We start from the raw sequence: 24684 nt of genomic DNA, 5'->3' as shown, positions 1-24684 counted from the left end.
TTGTGTGGATTATCACACAGTTCTCACCTCTGTTGTAAGCAAAGGTGCCAAGTTTGGTTGCAACAGAGGTGATGCACATTTTAGTGATGCACATTTTAGTCATAATGTGTAGATCCATATTTGTATTTGAACTCCTTGGACTTGCTTTTTTTTTTGAAAAACATTCATTTCCAAGCAAAATACACTGATATTGCTAACCCCGTGATATAATCTCATTTGTTGTTGTTGTTGTTGTTGTTGTTGTTGTTGTTGTTAATATATGTATGGCCATGGAAAGAGATTGTTGCTGACAACATACAGAGGTAAAAGAAGAAAATTAAGGCAACACATAATACCTTTTCAAAAGGATGCGCAGAAGACCCTAAAGGACAGAAAATGTCTTTGCATGGAGACATAGTCCAGCATGCCCAAGAAACTACTTTCATTGAGGGAAAATTTCAAAACTACTTAGTATTTTGAGTCAAAATTGTTTAAATGTTTATTCCCTCTTGTTTATAGGCATTACTTTATTTAGGTGTTTCAGATTAGCTGTGTATCATATCATTTGGAGAATTCTCATACATCACTAGAAGTACACATCACATTTAAATCCTGACATTGGCTGTGACTGCTTAATTTTTCTGCTTTAAATAGTAGATGAAAGATGCAGGCATAAGAAAATATCATTTGGAACTACGGCAAATATGATACATTTCTTCTTGATGGCAGAGTCTTGATGAGGATGATGAAAATCCCTTCCCCTGCCCAACCGTTACTTGAATCTCAACTGAAACAAAGATTGATGCTAATAAGTCACCTAGAAAACACGACATTGTTGTCAATTCATGTACTTCTGGCCTTAAAGGGCAAATAAGGAAATCTGCTTTATTGGTTAAAAGTTTTTCCCTTCATACCTAAAACCCTTCAGTTGAAGAGCTATGGTTAGATTCTCCTGATATGTGTGAGCTATGTTCTGAAACCAGAAGGATAATAGGAAAACACAACTGGAAACTGGAAAACATCAGTTTTCCAGGACGACCCAATGGTTGCATAGGAAACCACTCATAGGATGCCTGTATTTCACAGACTGCTTTAACAGTTCTGGTGTTAAGCTTTCAGGTGGTAGTCTGAAAACCTACATCAGGCCTAGTAGTACGTATGCTATATGAATATATCAGTCAGTGAGCTTTTAAAATGTGACATATGGTTGAGAAAATGCCTATGGACCATATACAGTTTGCAGTGTGCCCAGATATTTGTATTAATTTTATAATGGCTTTCTGTAATATGTTGTAAGTGAATTAAACATTGTACAACATTTAATTATAAAAGCCATCATCAAATAAGTAAATGGGAGGCGTGATGGCGCAATGGGTTGAACTCTTGTGTCAGCTGAACTGCTGACCCGAAGACCTGAAGGTCAGCGATTTGAATCCACGTGATGGGGTGAGCTCCCCTCTGTCAGCCCCAGCTTCCCACATGGGGACATGAGAGAAGCCTCCCACAGGATGTTAACACATCCAGTTGTCCTCTGGGCAACATCCTTGCAGACAGCCAATTCTGCAGTATATTCCCAATTTGCTTCTGACATGATAAAAAATAAGTAAACCTAATTCAGTCCATATTTTATTCCTGTTCTGTGCATTCTTGATACTATTGATTTCAGAGATTAGGTTCTTGTAGGTTTTTTCGGGCTATAGCGCCATGTTCTAGAGGCATTTCTCCTGACGTTTCGCCTGCATCTATGGCAAGCATCCTCAGAGGTAGTGAGGTCTTTTGGAAATAGGAAAATGGGTTTATATATCTGTGGAATGACTGGGGTGGGGCAAAGAGCTCTCTGCTGAAGCTAGGTGTGAATGTTTCAGCTGACCACCTTCATTAGCATTTGAAGGCTTGGCTGAGCCTGGGAAAATGTTCTGTTGAGAGGTGTTAAGATGTGCCTGGTTGTTTCCTCTCTGCTGTTTTGCTGTAGTAATTTTAGAGTTTTTTAATACTGGTAGCCAGATTTTGTTCATTTTCATGGTCTCCTCCTTTCTGTTTAAATTGTCCACATGCTTGTGAATTTCAATGGCTTCTCTGTGTAGTCTGACATGGTGGTTGTTGGAGTGGTCCAGCATTTCTGTGTTCTCAAATAATATGCTGTGTCCAGGCTGGTTCATCAGGTGCTCTGCTATTGCTGACTTCTCTGGTTGAAGTAGTCTGCAGTGCCTTTCATGTTCCTTGATTGGTGTTTGGGCGCTGCGTTTGGTGGTCCCTATGTAGACTTGTCCACAGCTGCATGGTATACGGTAGACTCCTGCAGAGGTGAGAGGATCCCTCTCGTCCTTTGCTGAACGTAGCATTTATTGGATTTTCTTGGTGGGTTTGTAGATTGTTTGTATGTTATGTTTCCTCATCAGCTTCCCTATGCAGTCAGTGGTTCCCTTGATGTATGGCAGGAACACTTTTCCTCTGGGTGGATCTTCATCTTTACTCTCGTGGCTTGTTCTTGGTCTTGCAGCTCTTCTGATGTCTGAGGTGGAGTATCCATTGGCCTGGAGAGCCCAGTTGAGGTGGTTCAGTTCATCTCGGAGGCGGTGGGGTTCGCAGATTCTTTTTGCACGGTCTGCCAAGGCTTTAATGGTGCTTCTTTTTTGACTTGGGTGATGGTTGGAGTTTTTATGTAGATATCTATCTGTGTGTGTGGGTTTTCTGTAGACGGTGTGACCCAATTGTTGTTCTGGTTTGCGGATGACTAGGACATCTAGAAAATTTCAGAGATTGTTCCTATGTGTGTATTTTAAGAATATTGTGGGCCCTTGACATCTGTTGTGGTTTGGTTCCAGAGCCATCCTCCATCCCACCTACCCCATGGATACTAAAAGCCGTGATTGCTCAAATTCCATTATATGCAGTGGTGCAATAAAATAGTGGTTTAAAAAATATAAAATGGCAAATCAAGGTTTGTTTTTGGAACCTTTTTTTGGAGGGGGGATATTTTTAAGCCGTGGATGGCTGAATCTGATACTGAATAAAGAACTAGAAAATATGCATAAAATACAACTTTTGTTGCATTCAGAAAACTAATATCTGAATGCAACAAAAGATGTATCGCTTATCTTAAAATATTTCTGAAATACATTTACATGGTTTTCTGTAAGTTAAAACCATCACATTTACTGAATAGGAAGTTCAAATGTAGAAACACCTGTCTTTGTGTGCCTGCTGAATTTTGCAGTTATTTCTTTGCACAGTAGAAGTTGCTGTTGTTACGTATCTTCAAGTCATTTCCAACATAAGGTAACTCTAAGACGACCCGTGAAAGGGTTTTCCTGGCAATATTTGTTCAGAAGAGTTTTGCCTTTGGCTGCCTCTGTCAGCCAGTTTGTGTCCACGGCCAAGTAAGGATTCAAACCCTGGTTTCTAGAGTCTTAGTCCAGCACTGAAATCATTACATCACCCTGGCCCCTATACCAGTAGACTAAACATGTTTAAAATAGAAACTGGAAATCCCATTTAAAATAGTGCTAGCCATGAAGTGAATGAAAAAAATTATCTTGGAAATGGTGTCACTCAAGGTTGGAAGAACCTGCTAATTTTTAATTTAACCCCATACTTCTCCTTTTAACAGGAGCTCTTGTCATTGGCGAAACGGAAACGTGGTGACTCTGAGGAAAAGGAAACACCTGCTAGTAAACCTACAGCGTCTTCAGATTCTGAGACCTCAGACAGTGATGTTGAGGTATGTTTTTCTACAGAGGTGGATTGTATCAAGCAAGTGTGTCATATTAATCTGTTGAGAATCTAAATATATATAATAGCAGCAGTATCATATTAATGTGATGAGAATATAAAACATATAATAACAGTAGCAGTAATCACAACTACTAATTTCTATAGGCCTCTCTTCCAAAATCCTGGTACACTTGGTGTTGTATGGTTGTATGGATATCTAGATTTGGGTGATAACCGCCTTATCACCAGCTTACTTCAAACTATACTGGATTAAAGCTCTCACTACTGTTATCACAAGGGTCATAGCTGAAGAGCCACATAATATTTTACAGTGTGCAATGCTTGAAATGTCTTCTTAAATCGGTAATGGAAGTAAACAGAGGAAAAGCCAAGGAAGTGATAAAGGAGTTTTAGTATCTTGATAAGGTCCCACATAATAGTCTTGCAAACAAGCTAGTAAAATCACAACCAGACATTTTGTTTAATTTTGATTTCATCAGTTACATTCTGGTGCTTTTTCAGAAGTTCCTTTATTTAAGATAAAGTGTTTTTTCAATTGCCGTTTGCCAAAAATGGCTTCTGAGTGGCTTTTGGGATAAGAAAAGCAATAGAAAATATAATGAAAGCACTTAACAGATAAAGAGGTCAGTCAGCAAGGTTGCCTAAAAGCTTATAAGAAAAAAAAGTGAATGACCTGGACCAAAATGGAATAAAACAATGTTCCCCAAGTTTTCACTCTGCATTTTGTTATTTGCAGCTTCTCATACAATCAAAAACATTGATCAGTGGAAAGAAACCCACTTCACATTATAGTTTAAAAAGTTGGTTGTTTTGACTAGCCATAATTTAAGATTAACCAAACATTAGAATTTGGATAACATGGTATATTGCAATTGATTTAAAACACATTCTCACATTCATTCCAGAAGAGGGAAAAAATAACTTTGCTGCTGTTATTGGCTACTTCTTAAAAAATTGTAGAAGTAATTTGGATTGTGAATAATGCTCTTTTCTTCCTAGAGAAACAGTCTTTAGAGAACATTAAATGGACAGGATGGACAGAAATTCCTACTTAAGCACCCATATCTTCTGTACAGTAACTCAAATGCTGTTTTGGGCCTTGATCTAGAAAGAATAGTGGGGCACTACTACTACTACTGACGATGACGATGATGATGTGTAACTTTGTTTCAAAAATATGACTTGCAGCTCTCTAGTCCAGCCACCAAATGCAGCTTCGTACTGGATTTATGTGACAGAAAAATGTATTACATTGCAGGCATCCTCAAACTGTGACCCTCCAGCTATTGGGCCTTCTACTCCCAGAATTCCTGACAATTGAACAAGCTCGTTAGGGCTTCTGGGAGTTTGAGGCCCAAACAGCTGAAGGGCCGCAGTTTGAGGATGCCTGCATTACAATCTGCATTTGTTCATGCTTGTCCCACCTGCCCTATAAAAATCAACATTTTAAGATTTGAATTTGTAATTATGTACAGAGAGTGTTCAGCCTCGGGATAAGAGATTACCTTCATTTCTTTGATCCTGTAGTGGACTGTTGGAGGTTCTAAAAACAAAAAGAAAGTGAAAACTGGGAAAGCAGAAAAAAAAGGAGCCATGAAGAAACAGACGAACAAAGCAGCCTCATCAGGCAGCTCTGATAAAGAAAGCTCTGCAGAGAGCTCCGCACCTGAAGAAGGTAAAGGAGAGTATGGGCCATGTAATAACATGAGATATCATCAGGAAACTTAGTTCCCATTGAATTTATATCTTGAATACATATCTAAATTACATTATCTTTGTTGCATTGAAAGCATTCCTAAAATACTTTCAATGCAATGGGGTTACTTTTTGGATTTTTTAATTTATTTCACTCTGTTTTAAGACCCAGAAATAAGTAAATAAATAAGTAAATAAAGAGATGATGTCCTCAGATGATCAGTTAACCTTTGCACAAAACCATTAATACTCAGGCTGTATACTGAAACAAGGATTACTTTTATAGGCAAAATATTCTGTGTTCTGAGATGCTGTGAGTGTTAGCAAAATGGTGGTGTATTCAGTGGTACAAATAATTTACTTACGAAGAATATGAATAAGAAGTGGGAGATGAAAAGAAAAACGTTTTGTTAAAGTGGTCCAGCCACTTATACAGGGTGAGGCAGCATAACTTCCTTTTTTCAAAACTTAATAAAACCCATTGTATGAATCAATTTTTTTAAATTTTTTTATAACGTAGGCACATACCTAAAGTTTTGTTTTACGTAGTTTTGAAGATCAAATTAGGTAGGTGAGATCCCCCATTCTCCATTCTCAATACACTGAGTAAACCAATTTCTGGCGTTTGTCATGACTCTTGCCAGCATAGCAGGCGTTATGTTGGCAATTTCTTCCTGGATGTTGGTCTTCAAATCTTGTTGGGTCCTTGGACGGTTCACATAAACACAGGATTTCAAAAAGCCCCATAGAAAAAAATCACAAAGGGCCAAATCTGGAGAGCGGGCCATCTACTCCAAATCCGCTCAAAAAGTAGGCCTCAACAGCAAAAGCACGCTCCTCACTGTTCCAACGCATGATGGTAACTGAACTGTGTCAGGACAAAACTTTATACTTCCGTCTCTTGAACGAGACCACTAGCGCTCCACTACATCTTCAACCGACTGAATGGCGTGCATTTTGAAAAAGGAAGTTATGCTGCCTCACCCTGTATTTTCAATAAGATCTGACACTTTTCAGTCACATTTTTTTCAGGTATGTGTTTTATCTGGGCAATTATTTTAACCTATGCTATATACTCATGTACTAATCTAGAAATTGAACCAAAAAAACTGAGTTGACTTGTCCAAAGGTCAGTATACATACTGTACCTTAATCCTTATCACAAAGGAACAATTCTCGACACTGAGTAAAATGACAAAAGGTGAAATCTTAGTCTGTCCTGAGACAACCTAAAAGAAGAATCAACCCCCTCTACCTTCTGTACCAGAGTCTGCTTGTGGCTCTTTGAATGCTTGGGCAGGGAAATTGTGGTGGCAGCCAGGGATGACTGGCCCCACAAGGCAACATTGGTTCTTTCTGCTCTCCATAGAATAACCCTCGAGGTATCAATGGATCATATCAAAGTCCATAATTTTGGCCCCAAAACCTGACCTTGACTTGCGCATGAAATTGAGTTATACATGAGCATATATGGTAATTGGCACCTTCAGGACAGGATGAATAATAAATTAGAACAATTGAAGGTTCTCAATTTTAAAATCTTGATTACATTCTTGTACTTATAAATTTAATCTATAAGTAACTCCTTCAGTTCTCTGGTTCAGTCCTATACAGAAGTAGGCCCACCTAAATTCGCTTTCAATGTATCAAGGGTTAAGAAAGGATGTATTAATATTTATAATTTCTTTGTTTAGGAAGGTTCACTGAACAACATTTGATATCTCCCGTAGAGGTGTGTTATATATTCTAGTGCCATTGTTGTCCTCCCAAAGCAACATAAAAAAGGGAGATCTCTTGCCTGTGTAGCTTAGAATCTAAATTTAGACTGATGTGGGAGAAAGAAATTTCTATGTGGAACAAGGAATGGCTGTAAGTGGTCCAGTTCTCTGATACCTTTGAAATTCATCTATAGTTCCTTGGGTGCTCCAGCATTGTGGGATTCTTTTTGTTTTATTTCAGGTGAAGTTTCTGATTCTGAAAGCAACAGCTCTTGTTCCAGCTCAGACTCTGATTCATCATCAGAAGATGAGTTCACGGATGGTTATGGGGATGACCTCATGGGTGATGAAGAAGACAGAGCTCGTCTAGAACAGATGACAGAAAAAGAGAGGGAGCAGGAATTGTTTAACCGGATAGAGAAGAGAGAAGTTCTAAAGAGAAGGTAAGGTTTTGATCCATGGGAAACAGCACATGCAGCCCGCAATTTGTGTCACCCTTGCTAGTGGATCTGCTATTTTTCCTTTAGCTCAACACCTATTTTCTCTTGGAGATGGAAGAGTATCAGCAAAGCCAGTTCTTTTGTGGTCTTTGATTTGGTTTCCCACCTGCCATGTAAATGCAGATGTATGCAATAACAATTCTTTTTCATTGTGTGCAATATTAATAGTGTGTGAGAGTTTTGTGTTCAATGGCTCCAGAATTAATTCCCAGACAAAATTGGCTGTTTGTGCCTGACAAATATTCTGGTTACAGTTGAGAGAATAATCTGTATATTTTGCAAATAGTAGTCTTCCACATGGAGTACATTTCAGTACAGTGAGAGATTTTTTGATCTAAGCTTAACTGCTATGGGTCCATCCTATAGCATACTGGTATTTTTCATTTGGTGAGGTATCCTAAATATTCACACATACATCTCAAAATTTTAGTTTAAAGAATCAACCCACAAGTCAGTTTAAGTACCTTAACTCTTCTAAAAAACTTGAATTATCCCCTTCTCTGAGTAGGATGTCAAAAAACAAGAGCTCTGGGTTGCTCTGAGGTTTCCAGGGAGTATGGCCATGTTCCAGAAGCATTCTCTCCTGATGTTTCACCCACACCTATGGCAGGCATTCTCAGAGGGTTATGAAGGTTGTTGGAGACTAGGCAAGTGATGTTTATATATCTGGAATGCCCAGGGTGGGAGAAAGAACTCTTGTCTGTTTGAGGCAAGTATGAATGTTGTAATTGATCACATTGATCAGCATTTAATAGCCTTGCAGCTTCAAAACCTGCTGATAATTCCCTAGTTTTGGAATTTCTTAATCTGCCATACTATATTTCATTCTTGCTCTGACTTGGGATACGCAAAATAATTTACAGGCATTTATGTATCTCTTTCCTTGCTTTGAGTCCAGATTTGAAATTAAGAAGAAACTAAAAACAGCTAAAAAGAAAGAAAAGAAAGAAAAAAAGAAAAAGCAAGAAGAAGAACAAGAGAAGAAAAAACTTACACAAATTCAGGAATCCCAGGTAAGAAACACAACTTGCTCACATTGCTAGGAGAGTAAAATCAAATATCAAATCAACAAGTAGATTCCAGTCTGTCATGCACTAATTCAGACTGAACTTGATTAAGGAATGGTCTCAATGAAGCTCTGACCAGAAGGATTTTTTTAAAAAAAAAACAAGACTTTTTTCTCACCTTCCAAAAGTCTCATAAAACTACTACTCATCTTAGATATCTGTTACCAAAAAAGGTTATCATGCCAATCTTTTACAACATAAATAAGGTTCTTCTATTAGTTCGATAACTTAATAAATTTGTTGTAATAAGAACTAGTCCAGACAAGATATTTTTATTCTAGTTGTTAAGTATTTTTTACGTCATTAGACGTTGAAGACTGTGGATCATGCATTTTTTAGTTTTCAAGATTATTACCAGCCTTTATTAAATTTCAGACCAGTTCAGAATATTTGTTACAAATGAGGACTTGCAAACCAATCAGTGCTGCAAAAGGAAAAGTAATGTGAATTTAAGTTTATGTACTCTGAATTATTTTTGAGACATAACTTCTAACTAGGCCTTTCCTCAGGTAATGTCACACAATAAAGAGCGACGGTCAAAACGAGATGAAAAATTGGATAAGAAATCCCAGGCTATGGAAGAATTGAAAGCTGAAAGGGAAAAACGGAAGAACAGAACGGGTAAATGCATTTTAGTTTATATTTCATTTGTATCTCACCTGCCTCCCATATGTGAACCACTGCAGCTCTCTTCGTGAATTAAAACAAAGTATATAAAGTAACACTTAACAATAAAATGTTTTTAAAAAACAACTATCACTATAGTATGAACACTTCCATTTTTAATACCTAAGAACTTCCACCTTTACCTTTCATGAATGATGAGATTATTGACTGTTTAAATTCATTTAGGCAAGATACAGACCTATCTTGCCATATCTTTGCTGTTTATTTCCTTACTTGGAGCCACAGTGGCGCAATAAGTTAAACCCTTGTGCCGGCTGAACTGCTGACGTCAAGGTTGTGGTTCAGATCTGTGAGATGGGGTGAGTTCCTGTCTGTCAGCTCCAGCTTCCCATGCAGGGATATGAGAGAAACCTCCCACAGGATGGTTACACATCTGGGCATCTTCTGGGCAATGTCTCTGTAGATGGCCAATTCTCTCACACCAGAAGCAACTTGCAGTTTCTCAAGTCGCTTCTGACACAATAAAAAAACTTCCTTACTTTATATTAGTGACTTCATATTGCTTTAAATGCAGTGAACTGATATGCTGATAGTGTGTTGGATGTGTGCCCTCAATTTGAACAGAACAGCTGTTATCTCGACTTGAGCCGTTCACTTCTCAGGATGACAGGAAAAGCAATCGACTGCAATTTGGTTTCACCCCCACATTCCAGCTGGAATGGCAGGATACCAGATTTTTTTTTCAGTTGAGCTATTAAGCCCCTGTTCCCTCAAATGTATTTAGCAATTGATTAAAGCAGAACTTCATATTTAAGGAAAGCTCATGAAATATCAGCACTGTTTTAAACAGGCATCAGCGGCTGTTTCCATGTTTAGCATGGTAACAATTTTATGGATGCAGGAATTAGAAGCTGCATACTAATCCTGGGTAGTAATCCTGAGAGAAAAGCAGAATACTACTAGTAATAGTAGTAGCGATAATAACAATAACAATAATAATATGAGGAACTGGATTTCCATAAATTGCAGAAAGCATTTGCAAGAATTAGGATTGCTCCTCCTGTTATCTCACAGTGAACCTTCACAGTAAGTCCAATTTCTCTATTTGTAATTGTTCTAAGATATTTTTAGTCTAATACTGGCACTGTTCACAAGCTCAGGTATTTTTCTTTTATCTGTTAAAATGATTGTGATCACTGCTTATTTTTTTCTTATTCACAGAGATCAGATCCAAGCATTAGAACATCAGATTTAGAGAGCATCCTGTTGTTTGGAACAACATCTGTAAAAAGACTAATTTTTAATTAAGGCCATATCTATTCACCTATTAAACGTAAGGACAGCCCTGCTGAATTAGACCAGAGGTATTCTGGTCTGACTGTTTCCATCGTGGCCAGGTGGATATTAAAGCCCACAAGCGAGACATGAGGATAGCAGTATCTTTCTACTACTGTTTCCCAAAGAGTAGTATTTAGAGATATACTTCCTCTGATACTGGAGGCAATGTGTAGCAGCCCTCACAGACATTCTTGTCTTCTGTCTGATTTCCCTTTTTAAGCTCTTCGGGCATCAGCTTTATTATGTCAACTATGAAGTTATTTTTAAACTTACATTAATGTTTCTCTTAAGAGTAGAATTAAACAACTTGATAGTTATTCCAGCATTCTTCAGACTGGATATTGTTGCCTTGGTTGTAGTCAACAGCTCATTTGGCTATGCCCAAAATCTGCACATTTACAGCAGGAGATTTGTAAAACTCTATTTACGGTGCTATATCCTGTTGTTTTAGAACAACTTTGAATGGAGCATGAGTCAGTGCTCTCTTCAAAAGCTTGTTTGCTTTGATACTTGTATCTTATATGGTCCTATGTATAGGAATGTTGGTCTCCAGTTTGAGTTATTTTTAAAACAAAAGGAATCTTCAGACTAGGAGACACTGAAAAAATACTCTTTTTCATTTATAGCTGAGTTGCTGGCAAAGAAGCAGCCATTAAAAACGAGTGAGGTCTATTCAGATGATGAAGAGGAAGAAGAGGATGATAAATCTAGTGAAAAATCAGATCGTTCATCCAGGTCTTCATCTTCTGATGAAGAAGAAGAGTGAGTACTCAAATTCCATTTCAGTTTGAGAGTTTAGAAGCCTATCAGTGGGATTAACTTTTGCTTTGATTAGATGTGTCCTTTATTTTGTACTGATTTCCACTTCAGTAAGAAATTTATTTATTTACAACATTTCTACCTTGCCTTTCTCCACCTCGGAGGGGACTCAAGGCAACGTACGCTTAGGCAACTATTAGAGGCCTTTCCAAATAATGTACAGTTAACATAAACATTTAAATAGAATTATAAAATACATTAAACATGTATATATACTTGTTTTCATCATATGAGTCAGTAGAGTACAGTAGTTAGAATGTCGGATAATGGGTGGCTTCTACACTGTAGAATTAATGCAGTTTGACATCACTATAACTGCCATGGCTCGGTCCTGTATTCTTCTCAGAGCTGTAGTTTGGCAAGGCACCAGTATGGCTAAAGGCCTTGTAAATCTATTATTCCTATAATTCTACAGCATTGAGCAATTGAAGTTAAAGTGGTGTCAATTTGCATTAATTTTACAGTGTAGATGCACCCCAGGGCAGAGGAGATGCAGGTTCAGTACTCGGCTTCATTGTGAAGCTTTCTGGGTGACTGGGTGAGTTAGACGATATTTTTCATCTAGTCCTACCTCACAAAATTGCTATGAAGATAAAATGGAGAGAACAGTTTTGAGCTCCTTGGAACAAAGGTGAGAGGTATCGTAACTTGAATGCAAATGGAGGTAATAAGCCTAAAATGCATGACTCTCGTGTCCAGTCCTGTTTAGCTTCATTCTTTCCAACTAAGTTACAAAAATCAGTGCTGTCGTTGCAATGAAAAATGTGTGAGTTTAGGATTCTGATGCTAGAGTGTAACATCATGGATTCTCATTCCATTTGAGAGTATTAATTAATTTTCTTCTCTCTCCCCCCCCCCCCCCTTTCCTTTCACACTAGAAAAGAAGAAATTCCTCCAAAATCACAACCAGTATCTTTGCCCGAAGAGCTGAATCGTGTGCGATTATCACGACACAAACTGGAGCGATGGTGTCACATGCCTTTCTTTGCCAAGACAGTCACTGGCTGCTTTGTGCGCATTGGCATAGGAAATCACAACAGCAAACCAGTTTACAGAGTAAGTATGTCTTGGATCAGACTTCATTACTTTTCCCATCAAGAAAATCATGCATTCCCTGCCCTTACTTGTTCAGAATAAAGTAAAAACCAGATAAAGTTATGTATGTAGAATGGGGTGATGGGAAATTCGAGATGGTTACAGCATATGGTGCTGGTTTTGGACTCAATTTTACTGTTTTTTGTAGCATCGTCACTGTTTTTCCCAATAAGAGAGCCACTGTGGTGTAGTGGTTTGAGCATTGGACTATGACTTTGTAGAGTAGACCAAGGTCCAGTTCTCTGCACAGCCATAGAAACTCCCAACTTCAGAGAATAGCAAAGGCCAAACACCTCTGAACAAATCTTGCTAACAAAACCCCTTAAGGTCACCATAAGGCAGAAAAACTTGAATCCACACAGCAGTAACATTTTTGGGTCCTAGTAAATCCCAGGAAACCATGAAAATGGACAAAATCTGGCTACCAGTGTTACAAGACTCTATTATTAGGACAGTAAAGAAAGAAAAACACTAAAAAAACAGGGGAATTCCAGACAAGAAACAATCAGGGCCAGCTAATCACTCCCAACAAATGATTCTCCCAGGCAAGAATCAGCCAAGCCTTGAAACTGCAAGGCTGTTCAATGCTATCAAGTTGATCAGTTGCAGCATTCACATTTGCCTCAAACAGACAAGAGTTCTTTCCCCCACCCTGGACATTCCAGAGATATATAAACCCCACTTGCCTAGTTTCCAACAGACTTCTGAGAATGCCTGCCATAAATGTGGGTGAAACGTCAGGAGAGAATGCTCCTGGGACTGGCCACACAGCCCGGAAAACTCAACAACCCAATCCTAGGTATATGTGAATGAATGGTGGACCTCCAAAAGATATCCAAATTTAAGCTTTTTAAAAGCAGGAACTGGTCCTAACTTTAGTCTTAACAGAGCTGCGTAGCATTTCTAGAGATAATTTTGCTTTTGGAGTGGATCTGTCTTGCCAAGTTTCAGAATAAATGGAGAGATATTGTTATAGTTTAGTGGCTTCCAAAAAGATGTCTTCCTTCCCCAGTTTTTGTGAACAGTTTTGTGAAAATGGTACACAAAATAGATGGGCTCTAGTTTAAAAAAAACCCAAAAGGTACCCCAGAGGAATAGATGGAGTTTTGAAATAGGAAGGGTTGTTTTTTTCATAGGGCTCCCAACAATTGTATGAATGAGATGAATGACATAGAGATGTACCACAGAAAGAGCTGCAAATTTTGGAAGTAGAATGGCATGGGTCAAATAATTAGGGTGAACGAAAATCACTTAAAAGTGGGGGTGAGAGGTTATTTTTTCTTCGTTGATACTGAGGTCACTTCTTAGACTGGGATTGTGAAAAATACAGTTGCAAAAATAGAAATATTTTAACATCTAGCATTTCCAACGCAAACAGCCAAAGTGCATGTTTCTAGAACACATAAACTGTATAATAACTCATTTAATGTTCCTACTTTGGGAGGTGTGAACTACTTTAAATGGAAGTAGATAAAATAGAAGGTATGCAGGCGGCTAAATATCTTTTGACCAAAAACAGGCAACAGCAACGGCATTGTCTGTAGCCTCCAACAATTCCTCCTCTGTACATGAGGCAGGGCACAGTGGACAAGCATACAGATGCAGAGTTGTCTGTTGTGCTCCACAGTCACACAAGGTATGGGATTATTTTAGGTAATGCCATTTTGCCAGGTTGTCTTTTGATCTGCCCACTCCGCTTCTGAATCTATTCAGGGACTTCCAGGTTGCCCATTCTTGGTTTGCCCCTGGAGGAAGACCCTCATAGGGGGCCATCCAGTTGGGATTTCCTGATTTAGCTGTCAAGAGGGATAACCTTGCTGTTGCTGGAGGGACGCCAAGAGGAGTGGTAGTTCTCATAAAGCTTTTCCTTGATTTGAGTCTATTGGGAGGAGGCTGGTAGCCATGTAGTGGGTGGCTTTCACAGTGTTCAACCTTATTTCTCTCACATTTAGCAGCAACTTCGTGTCGCACATTGGGGGGGGGGGGGGCAATGCAGCTAGCTTGTAGAGTTTATCAACAGGTGTAGGTTTAAGACTGGATATAACTGTGTGGATTTTTTTTATCTTGGATCTCAATCCAAACGTGTCTTTCTCAGTCCAAATGGTAAATAAATATTCAGGTGTGGTAAGATCCTGATGTAGTCCACTTGAGGAGAGACCTACTTTTATTCACAAATCTCAAAATCGGTTTGTTTTGATATTGTCTTCTGCTACAAAATGAATGTTAAACGAAGAACAGCAGGAGCTTTCTTGATTAGAATGATTTAAATGGAAGTATCAGGTTTTTAAAAAAATCTTTCATCTTTTATAGGTGGCAGAAATAACTGGTGTTGTTGAAACTGCCAAGGTTTATCAGCTTGGGGGTGCCAGGACAAACAAGGGATTGCAGCTACGGTAAGTGATTCATTTGGAACACATTGCACCACTTTGAAGGTGTGTGGTCCCTGGAATATACGAGAATGGAAAAGTTGATTGCCACCGTCCCTTTCTCCTTAACCAGTAGGGAATTGGTATACTTCCCCGTAAAGTTTCCTTTCCCTCGAGAATTAATAACCATGCAAACATTGCATTAAGACAGAAGGTGAGTACTGTTGATACTAATGATTTTCTTGCATCATTGCTAAAAAAAATTCAGAATGTATCTTCCTGTTGTACTACTAATAATTTCTCTCCATAGTGGATTGTGGTTTTTTTTCTTTCTTTTTTAAATAAAACTGTTTATTTTGGTTATGGTACATAACAGAAAAGCAAATTGTGTCAGATATAATCAGGTAACAATATTTTTGGTGTATACATGCCTATCTACCTTAGTCAATGAACCAGTTAATTTTGACATTGAGTACAAATTATTACCATTTACATAACTTAATACACATAGACTAGTTATTTCTGCCTGTTTTCCACTACTTTCAGTCAAAGCTTTCTATTCATTTTTCCCCATAACATTCAGAAAATCAGCACATAGCATTTTACACACAGCAAACCATACACTCATCCCAAAACCCGTATCCCAAACAAAATAAAACCTCTTCCCCACACCCGTGCACCCTTCACCATGACTTCCAACACCGAAACACTATGAAGCCTTTAAGCCTATTTATCTATCCTTATTCATGGTAAACCTAAATTCCTAATGGAGCTTCTCTATATTACTGACTCTCTATTCAGATTTGTCATGGCCAACTTCCATTTTTCTAAAAAGTCCTCATTGCTTTTATTCCTCCTGTTATAAGTTAGTCTGGCCATTAACATATATTCGCGCACTCTTTCCCTCCAATCCTTTTGGTTAGACCTTTTCCCCCTTTCCAGTCTTTGGCTATGGTTAATCTTGCTGCTGCAAAGCTATATTGATATATTTCACACATGTGGTGGACCTGTGTGATCATACAGGAATTTTGGGATAAGGTAGTTAAGGAGACAAATAAAATGTTACATAACAAGATTTTAAAAAGCCCAGGATTGTATCTGCTAGGTTTACAGAGAGAAAACAACAAACAAAAGGACCAAGAAACATAGTGGATTGTGTTATTCCAAGCCCAATTCTACCTTTGCAACAGGAAGATACATTCTGAATTTTTTAGTATTGATGCAAGAAAATAATTAATTTCAACAGTACTCTCCCTCTGTCTTACTGCAATGTTTACTTGAGCACTCCATGGTTATTAATTCTCAAGGGAAAATAAACTTTATGAGTAAGTATACCAATTCCCTACTGGTTAAGGAGAAAAGGATGGTGAAATCAATTCTTCCATTCCCGAATATTTCAGCGATCCCACACCTTCAAAGTGGTGCAGTTGCCCGCTCTCCGGACACTGAGAGAGAGAAAAGAAATTGTTTTTGTACAGAAGATCCTAAGTATTTTCTCTCTCTCTGTACAGGCATGGGAATGACCATCGTGTGTTCCGTTTAGAGTTTGTCTCCAATCAAGAATTCACAGAGAGTGAGTTTATGAAGTGGAAGGAAGCTGTAAGTTTGATGGAGTATTTCCGTTTATCCTCACAATTTTCACAAGAATATACGTTTGAATGGTAAATGAAGTACTTTGACACTTTTCCTCCTTTCTTTATCAATTTTAATTAGATGTTCTCTGCTGGGATGCAGCTACCCACACTAGATGAGATCAATAAGAAGGAAGTGTCCATCAAAGAAGCCATCAACTATAAATTTAATGATCAGGATATTGAGGAGGTAAATGAAGAAAATGTACTTTTGAGCTGGAACCATTCAGTTGAAGGTTCATGACAGAAAGGTAGGTGAGGTCTTAAAAGATATGTTCTCAGGGTTTTTTCCTCCTTTAAAGATAAGATTAGTTTTGAGTTTTTGTTTCTCTGATGGAAAAGATACTCTTCGGGCTCCATTTAGACCATAGTCTGCTATCCCTGTTTATGTATTACATTTGCTCTCCACTCTTCAGATTTGCAGAAGATTTGTCACAACTGAAATAAGACTCATACTTTGCATAGTTACCAGAAAGAGACTGAAGACAAGATATGAAACTGGGGCAGTGGTTTTTTGGAACACCAACTCAAAGGCAAAATTAGCTTACCTTGAGCACTTGTCCCCTGTAGTCATTTGACAGTTAAAGTCACCTGCATTTATTCATGATTGCTTTGTACCAATAGGCTTGTGTCCAGCATGCATCTGAAATGCTTCTTTAACTATAGAACAAGAACGGAATTTTAAACAGACCACAGAGTGGATGATATAGGAACAGTCTCAAGCTACCTCATGGTAGTAAAAAGAAAGAATTGACCTGTTATTTGAAAATTTTAGTTACTACATAATACTGTGTTCTTTGTTCATAGATAGTAAAAGAGAAAGAGAGGTTCCGGAAAGCACCGTCAAATTATGCAATGAAGAAAACACAACTTCTTAAAGAGAAGGTAAACTTGGGTAGCATTGAACACTGATCCTTTCCTTAGCTAAATCACCTTTGTTTGTGCATTACTTGCCCTTCATTCATATTTGTTTCCTGAGAGAATAATACAGTTGGAGAATTTCTTTCCCAAAATCCAAAATACTTGTCTTAATTAGCTATAACTGTTGACATTATATGGTAAATTTGTGTATTGTATATTGCATTGCATTTTGTGAATTGTTAGGCATCGAATTGTGCGTTTTGTAAGCCGCCCTGAGTCCCCCCTAGGGGGTTGAGAAGGGCGGGGTAGAAGCACTCCAAATAAATAAATAAATACTTCAAAAATCTAAATCATTCACATAGACAGCTTAGAGTAAAACCTTTGCTTTCTGATGGTTCAGGGAACAAAAACTTTGTTTCATGCACATAATTATTTAAAATACTGTATTAAGTAGCTTTTGGTCTGTCAGGTGTATATATATGAAACATAAATGTATTCCATGTTTATACTTGTGTCCCATCCCCAAGATATTATATACATCTATGGATATACAGGTATTCCAAAACCTGCAAAATGAAAAAAACATCCCAAAACTCTTCTGATCTCAATAATTTTGGAGAAGGGTTACCCAACTTATATTACCTGTCACAACTGTTTTTGCCTTCTAGAAGTCCCATTCATTTATGCTTCATGATCATAACAATTTTGATAATGTGTACTTGGATTTTACTACTAAGATATTGCTGCATGGTGATTACATTTGCAAAAGACACATCCTGTTAAATTTTAATTGAACTGCATAGCTTAGGAAACCTTCACCATTGCCAGTAGGGGGCCTACTAGGTGCATTTCATGGTATATCTTGCAATATGAGAGAGGACCTAAATCGGAGTGTCAAACTTATTTACATCGAGGGTCGCATCGGACTTATGTTTGCCCTCAAAGGACCATTGAATGGATGGCTAATCTGTGAATGTAGAGGGTCAAAAATATATACACACACATATAAATATATACATATAAACACACACACACACATTCATACATTGTGATCGGTGTTCTTTCATTTTTATCCAGTTTGGGTCCCTGCATGTTATTGAAGGAGAATTCCCATCACAATGCGGCCTGGGGATAATGGGAATTGCAACCCAACAGCACTTGTGGCTCTCAGGTTGAGGAAAAGTTAGATAACATTTTAATGACAGGCATTATATATGTTGCTGAGTGAGCTTATTAACAAAAGACTCTCTTCATAAATGCACAGCAGAGTAACTTAGCAGCAAGATTTCCATAACACGAACAAAGTTCTTTATACTTCCTTATTTGCTTCCACGCTGGACTTCTTTCTCATGCAGATAAACAGCTTCCTCTCACAGAACTTCTTCTCACACCGAAGCTTCACAGAAGCTTCCCACAGTAGCTTTACACACTGGAGCTTTCTCACATGAGCCTTTTCTCATACTGAGGTTTACCTCACACTCCTCAGGACAGCACTAGCTTTGGCCCACTAACTCTAAGAGCCGCCGCAAACTCTGTTCCTGCGGGAGCAAACCTTGCTAACACGTCCCTGACATCATGAGCCTGCGCCTCTCGCCCCGCCCCTTTCTCCGCCCCTTTCTCTTTGCCAGCATGGTTTTTCCTTTGCTAGGGCAGCATTGCCCGCATTTTCTCTCAGTTGAATTCTGCCAACTGAGAGAGTATGCTGGCAATGCTGCCCTAGCAAAGGAAAAGCCATTCTCGCAAGGAGAAAGATTAGAGAGATGGGCCAAAACTAACAAAATGAAGTTCAACAGTGACAAATGCAAGATACTCCACTTTGGCAGAAAAAATGAGATGCAAAGATACAGAATGGGGGACGCCTGGCTCGAGAGCAGTACGTGTGAAAAAGATCTTAGAGTCCTCGTGGACAACAAGTTAAACATGAGCCAACAATGTGATGTGGCGGCAAAAAAAGCCAATGGGATTTTGGCCTGCATCAATAGGAGCATAGTGTCTAGATCTAAGGAAGTAATGCTACCCCTCTATTCTGCTTTGGTTAGACCACATCTGGAATATTGTGTCCAATTCTGGGCACCACAATTCAAGAGAGATATTGACAAGCTGGAAAGTGTCCAGAGGAGGGCGACTAAAATGATCAAGGGTCTGGAGAACAAGCCCTATGAGGAGCGGCTTAGGGAACTGGGCATGTTTAGCCTGAAGAAGAGAAGGCTGAGAGGAGATATGATAGCCATGTATAAATATGTGAGAGGAAGCCACAGGGAGGAGGGAGCAAGCTTGTTTTCTGCTTCCTTGGAGACTAGGACACGGAACAATGGCTTCAAACTACAAGAAAGGAGATTCCATCTGAACATTAGGAAGAACTTCCTGACTGTGAGAGCCGTTCAGCAGTGGAACTCTCTGCCCCGGAGTGTGGTGGAGGCTCCTTCCTTGGAAGCTTTTAAACAGAGGCTGGATGGCCATCTGTCAGGGGTGATTTGAATGCAATATTCCTGCTTCTTGGCAGGGGGTTGGACTGGATGGCCCATGAGGTCTCTTCCAACTCTTTGATTCTATGATTCTATGAAAGAGGCGGAGAAAGGGGCGGGGCGAGAGGCGCAGGCTCATGATGTCAGGGACATGCTAGCAAGGTTTGTTCCCGCAGGAACAGAGTTTGCGACGGGTCTAACAGGCTTCAGCCTACTCACTCTTCTCAGGATGACACAAGCTTTGGCCCACTGACTCTTAACAGGCTTTGGCCCACTATTTCAGTGCTTGACTCACACTTTTGTAATCAAAATTACCTAGTTAATATTTAATATTTCTGACAATATCCACAAGCTTTGTGTATAAACCCAAACCCAAACCCTGACTAAACAGAACAAGCTGCAGTTTTCCATCAGCTGTAGTCAGGATGTCTAATGATAAGGAATACAGGAGTTGTAGTTCGGCATTAGGAGGGCCACATACAATGACATGGTGGGCCAGATTTGAGTTTAACACGTGTGAGCTAAAATGTGAAGTCAGATAGAATTCACAACTGTACCACTAGTTTTTTCTTTTGCCCTTTAAATTAGATTCTGAAATGTTGAACAAAACATCTTGAGCTAATAAATATGATTATGGTGTTGCTTTGATATACGTTTTATCAAATTTGTTGTGATGGTTCAAGCCTAACAAATGTATATATGTGTTTTTGAAGGCCATGGCAGAAGACATGGGAGATCAGGACAGGGCTAAACAGATTCAGGACCAGCTTAATGAGTTGGATGAGAGAGCAGAAGCGCTGGATCGCCAGCGAACAAAAAATATTTCAGCCATCAGGTCAGTACCTAAAAATGGTGGTATTGGAAAATGGCAAGGCAGCTTCACAATTATGTAATTCTTGTGTACTGCTATCACAGATACGCTTATTTGTTTCAGCAATTTTGCTAGTTTTGTATGTATACTGCACAGTTACAGCAACTGGATACCACTTTTTTAGCTTTGATCCCAGATTATGTAAACTTGAGATTTTAGTTAGAATTCTTTTTGTTAGAGAATCCTTGTGATCCAGTTCAGGGGAGCGTTATAGAATCATAATATTGTTCACCAAACTGCAAATCTCAAGCTTCTGTAGGATAGCAGGCAATTAAATTGCTATGAAATGGCCTTAATCGCACATGATAGAATTTGCTGCTTTTCAGGTTTTTAAAAACTTACCTTATTTTCAGCAGTTGCAAAAAGAAATTGGTGTTAGGAATTGAATTCCAGAGACAGAATTTCTTTATGTTGTGAATTTGAGAGACTTGCTTGTTTCTGAAGTAATTGTAAATGAGTATTCATGTGATGAAGCAAATGTTTCTTTTTGCAGTTACATTAATCAGAGAAATAGAGAATGGAATATTGTGGAATCTGAAAAAGCCTTAGTGGTAAGTGGGGTGTGTACGTATTAATGTCATGTGTTTGAACAATGCTATCGTTACTGTTATAATGTGCTCTGTTTGGAGTTGCCTTTGAAGAGTGTTCAGAAATTTCAGCTGGTTCCAAAGAGCTGCAACCAGACTATTAACTGGAGCAGGTTATAGGACCACACTACTGCCTTATTAAAACAGATCCACTGGCTGCCAGTTTGTTTCCAGGCGCAATTCAAAGTGCTGGTTATGACCTATACGGCTCTTTATGCCTCAGTCTGGCTGATTACATCTCCTTGTATGCTCTGCTCTGTGTGAGATCATTAGCAGAGGCCTTTCTCACAAGCATGGTTAGTGAGGATGCAAGAGAGGGCCTTCTCAGTGGCTGCCCCTAAAAACTGAAACTCTCTTCCCAGGGAGCTAGAATGACCTTTCTCCTTGTTTATTGGAAAATTTAAATATTTAAATTTAAAATTTGTATTCTGTAAGACCTTTTAAACAGAAGTTTTAAAAAGACAGGCTAGGGGGCGCTGTATTGCTTCAAATTGGGCTGCTTTCAATAGATTTTAATCTTTTTTTACTTGGGGTTTGACTTATTTTAGTACTATGAATAGTTTAATTCTGTTTTAATGGTCATTTTGGGATGTTTTTCATTGTATTTGTCATCTAAATTGTAAACTGCTTTTAGTCCAGATTTTTTTGGAGGGAAGAATGGAATACAGATCATAGAATCATAGAGCTGGAAAAAAAACCCATAAAGGCCACCAGTAGTGATTATGATGATTACACCATGTAATGAAACTTCAAAAAAATCTGTTTCTGCTTTGAAAGTGTTGCTTCTGTTTAATTGTGCAGTACTTACTTTGAAAGTAGTTGTTATACTCCAGAAACTTCATTTTTGTGGCTGCCACAAGTTATGTTGAATTGGTTGAGACTTGATGAGATATTCATTGAAAAACTACAGCAAAATGGGCTGCAAGATGTTCCGCAAAAACAAAGTTTTTGCAGTTTAATAAACTTTTCCCATGTTTTTATGATATAAGCAATTGGGAAATGACATGTATAGCCTAGGAAACAAATCATGTTACATAGTGTTAACACCAAGGATCAGTTCAAAGAGAAGGCAGAATACAATTAAGGGGGCAGTGTCAATCTGATCTAGATTTTGTTTATTCCCAAATGTTCAGAGCGCGGTGTGAGAGAAAGAATGTTTTTGTTCTCACTTTCTGTTAGAATTTTTTTTTAAAATAAGGCACCACCTTTTTATCTAAGATTTCTCTTGATTGTGGGCTTGAAGAAAATTCCATTTTAAAGATTACTTTGTGTGATTCTTTCCTCTTTATTCTAATAAATGTAAGTTAACAATTTAATCCTGATACATGCAATAGTTCTTTCTTCCTATACAGATACCATAATTTCATTTTTTTAATCTCTTCCTATCCCCTCCCTAGATCATGAAATCATGAACTTTCTCTCTGCCAATCACCATAAATACAAATTGGCTTCTAAACAATTACATGTTGTTTATTTTTTATTCATAACCTTCAATACTCATTCTTCCAAAATCTCACTTGATGCAAGGGAGGTTTGTATCCAGTACTGACGAGTAATATAAGCATTAAATGGTTTTCAAGTAATCTCAGTCGTATTTACATTTCTGTCCCCTCTTTGTACTCTTACCATGTGTGTTAATTTTGAGAACACTTTGAATCAAGAGATTTTTTAATGTTTCCATTCTTTAGCTATTTCTAGCCTTGCGGAGCTTAACATAAGTGCCATAAGATCTTCGTATAGCAAATTTTCATTTTCACTTTTAAATATAGAAATTAGTAATAGTGGTCCAGTGAAGTAGACTTTTTGGCCCAACATCTATTCTAATAGATCCTCCCAGAAACTATGCATTTTGGGCAAGTTAGCTACATAACATTCCCATCACTAGTTTGCCACAGTGTTGCCAACACAGCCCTAACATTTCCTTATTGATATCCTGAAGTTTTGGTGAATAATGATACCATTTCCGAACACTTTCAGCTGAATTTTTTTTCCTGATCTTGCAGATTTATAGGGGGGCATTTTTCAAATTGAGTCCCATTGTTTTTCCTTTATTCCTATTACAAAATCTGACTCCAAAATAAATCTAATCCCTTTACCAAATTTTACATCTTGTATTATTTGGTATGGTTTTGAAACATGTAATTTCATTTTGATTACGCTGTCATTGCAGTGCTTCAAATAGATTCAAACCTCTTTTCTATTTTATTTTACCTGAAGTAGTTTATTTGTATTTGCTACAACCAGGATGGATCTAATGGTTAAAGTCTATTTTTAAGTCTGATTATATAGGTTTAAATTCAAATATTAGTCATTTATTCTATATATTCCTTTCTCTTTTGATTATATTTGTCTTTCAGTTTGAAAAAAGTAATGTTCCAGGAAAAGATAAAAAAGGGTGTTGGAGATGATGCCAAAATCATTTTATATTTGTTTAATTGTTTTAAACCAATTTACTGAATATTTCTTCAATAGACGAGTTTCAGTATTTTGACTTCTAGTTTTTTTCATTTCAGCTCAAAACATATCTGCTTCATAATGTTTTAGTAACATGCTTCTTTCTGTATGGATTCCTGCAACTGAGTTATAGTTTTTACAGATTTAACCATTTGGACCAATTTGTTAATATCATAATACTGTATAATTGCAAATTTAGTACGGCTATGTCACCTTTTCTGGCATGGCTATTATTTGGTACTCTTTAAAGATTCACCCCTTCTATACATTTCTCTATTTATTGCCATTTTGTTCATGCATTGACAATAGAATACATTGAATAATTTGATCAACAAGACCAAGAATGACCCTTTACTTTAAATCTCTCTCTGCAGGCGGAAAGCCGTAGTATGAAAAACCAGCAGATGGATCCCTTTACTAGGCGGCAGTGTAAACCCACAATAGTTTCCAATGTAAGTAAAACACAGACAATGAGAACAGTAGAAAATATGGTAAATGTTTGTGCATATGGAGAGATTAATATAAATATCTAACCATATTTTTATAACATCTAAATATGAAAGTGCAACCGTAACAACAAAGTTACAGAAAATAAAAAAAAATCATGCCCTGTTTTAACAGAAAGATATATGCATGAGAGAACACATATTATATAGTGGAAATATAATTGGTTTTGTTGAATGACATTTTAATTGAGTTTTAATGCTGCTGTTTTATACTATTATGTTTTATTGAATTGTGCTTTTGTTTGGATTGTTATATTTAATTATGTTTTATTTTAATTTGTATTATTTTGTTGATGGATTCTTCTGTATTTGTGTCTGTGGGCATTTTGTCCCATTTGTAAGCTGCCCTGAGTCCCTTTGGGGAGCTGGT

The 24684-nt window shown here is 37.9% G+C and overlaps 1 protein-coding gene across 1 annotated transcript in view; it reads left to right on the top strand.

Annotated features, from left to right (window-relative positions):
* The window catches only part of RTF1 (RTF1 homolog, Paf1/RNA polymerase II complex component), a 33187-nt gene that overhangs the window by 3703 nt on the left and 4800 nt on the right, over positions 1 to 24684 (top strand). The window contains exons 2-15 of the mRNA XM_060760665.2: positions 3590 to 3700; positions 5242 to 5389; positions 7369 to 7570; positions 8526 to 8640; positions 9204 to 9315; positions 11286 to 11421; positions 12357 to 12534; positions 14884 to 14966; positions 16451 to 16538; positions 16653 to 16760; positions 17378 to 17455; positions 20610 to 20731; positions 21261 to 21318; positions 24183 to 24260. Coding sequence (XP_060616648.1) covers positions 3590 to 3700; positions 5242 to 5389; positions 7369 to 7570; positions 8526 to 8640; positions 9204 to 9315; positions 11286 to 11421; positions 12357 to 12534; positions 14884 to 14966; positions 16451 to 16538; positions 16653 to 16760; positions 17378 to 17455; positions 20610 to 20731; positions 21261 to 21318; positions 24183 to 24260 — 1617 coding nt within the window. The remainder of the gene's footprint in view (positions 1 to 3589; positions 3701 to 5241; positions 5390 to 7368; positions 7571 to 8525; positions 8641 to 9203; positions 9316 to 11285; positions 11422 to 12356; positions 12535 to 14883; positions 14967 to 16450; positions 16539 to 16652; positions 16761 to 17377; positions 17456 to 20609; positions 20732 to 21260; positions 21319 to 24182; positions 24261 to 24684) is intronic.

Source organism: Anolis sagrei, chromosome 1, assembly GCF_037176765.1.
Source record: "Anolis sagrei isolate rAnoSag1 chromosome 1, rAnoSag1.mat, whole genome shotgun sequence".
Classification (NCBI taxonomy): Eukaryota; Metazoa; Chordata; class Lepidosauria; order Squamata; family Dactyloidae; genus Anolis; species Anolis sagrei.
The sequence above is the reverse complement of the archived record's forward strand: the minus strand, read 5'-3'. Positions and strand labels throughout refer to the sequence as shown.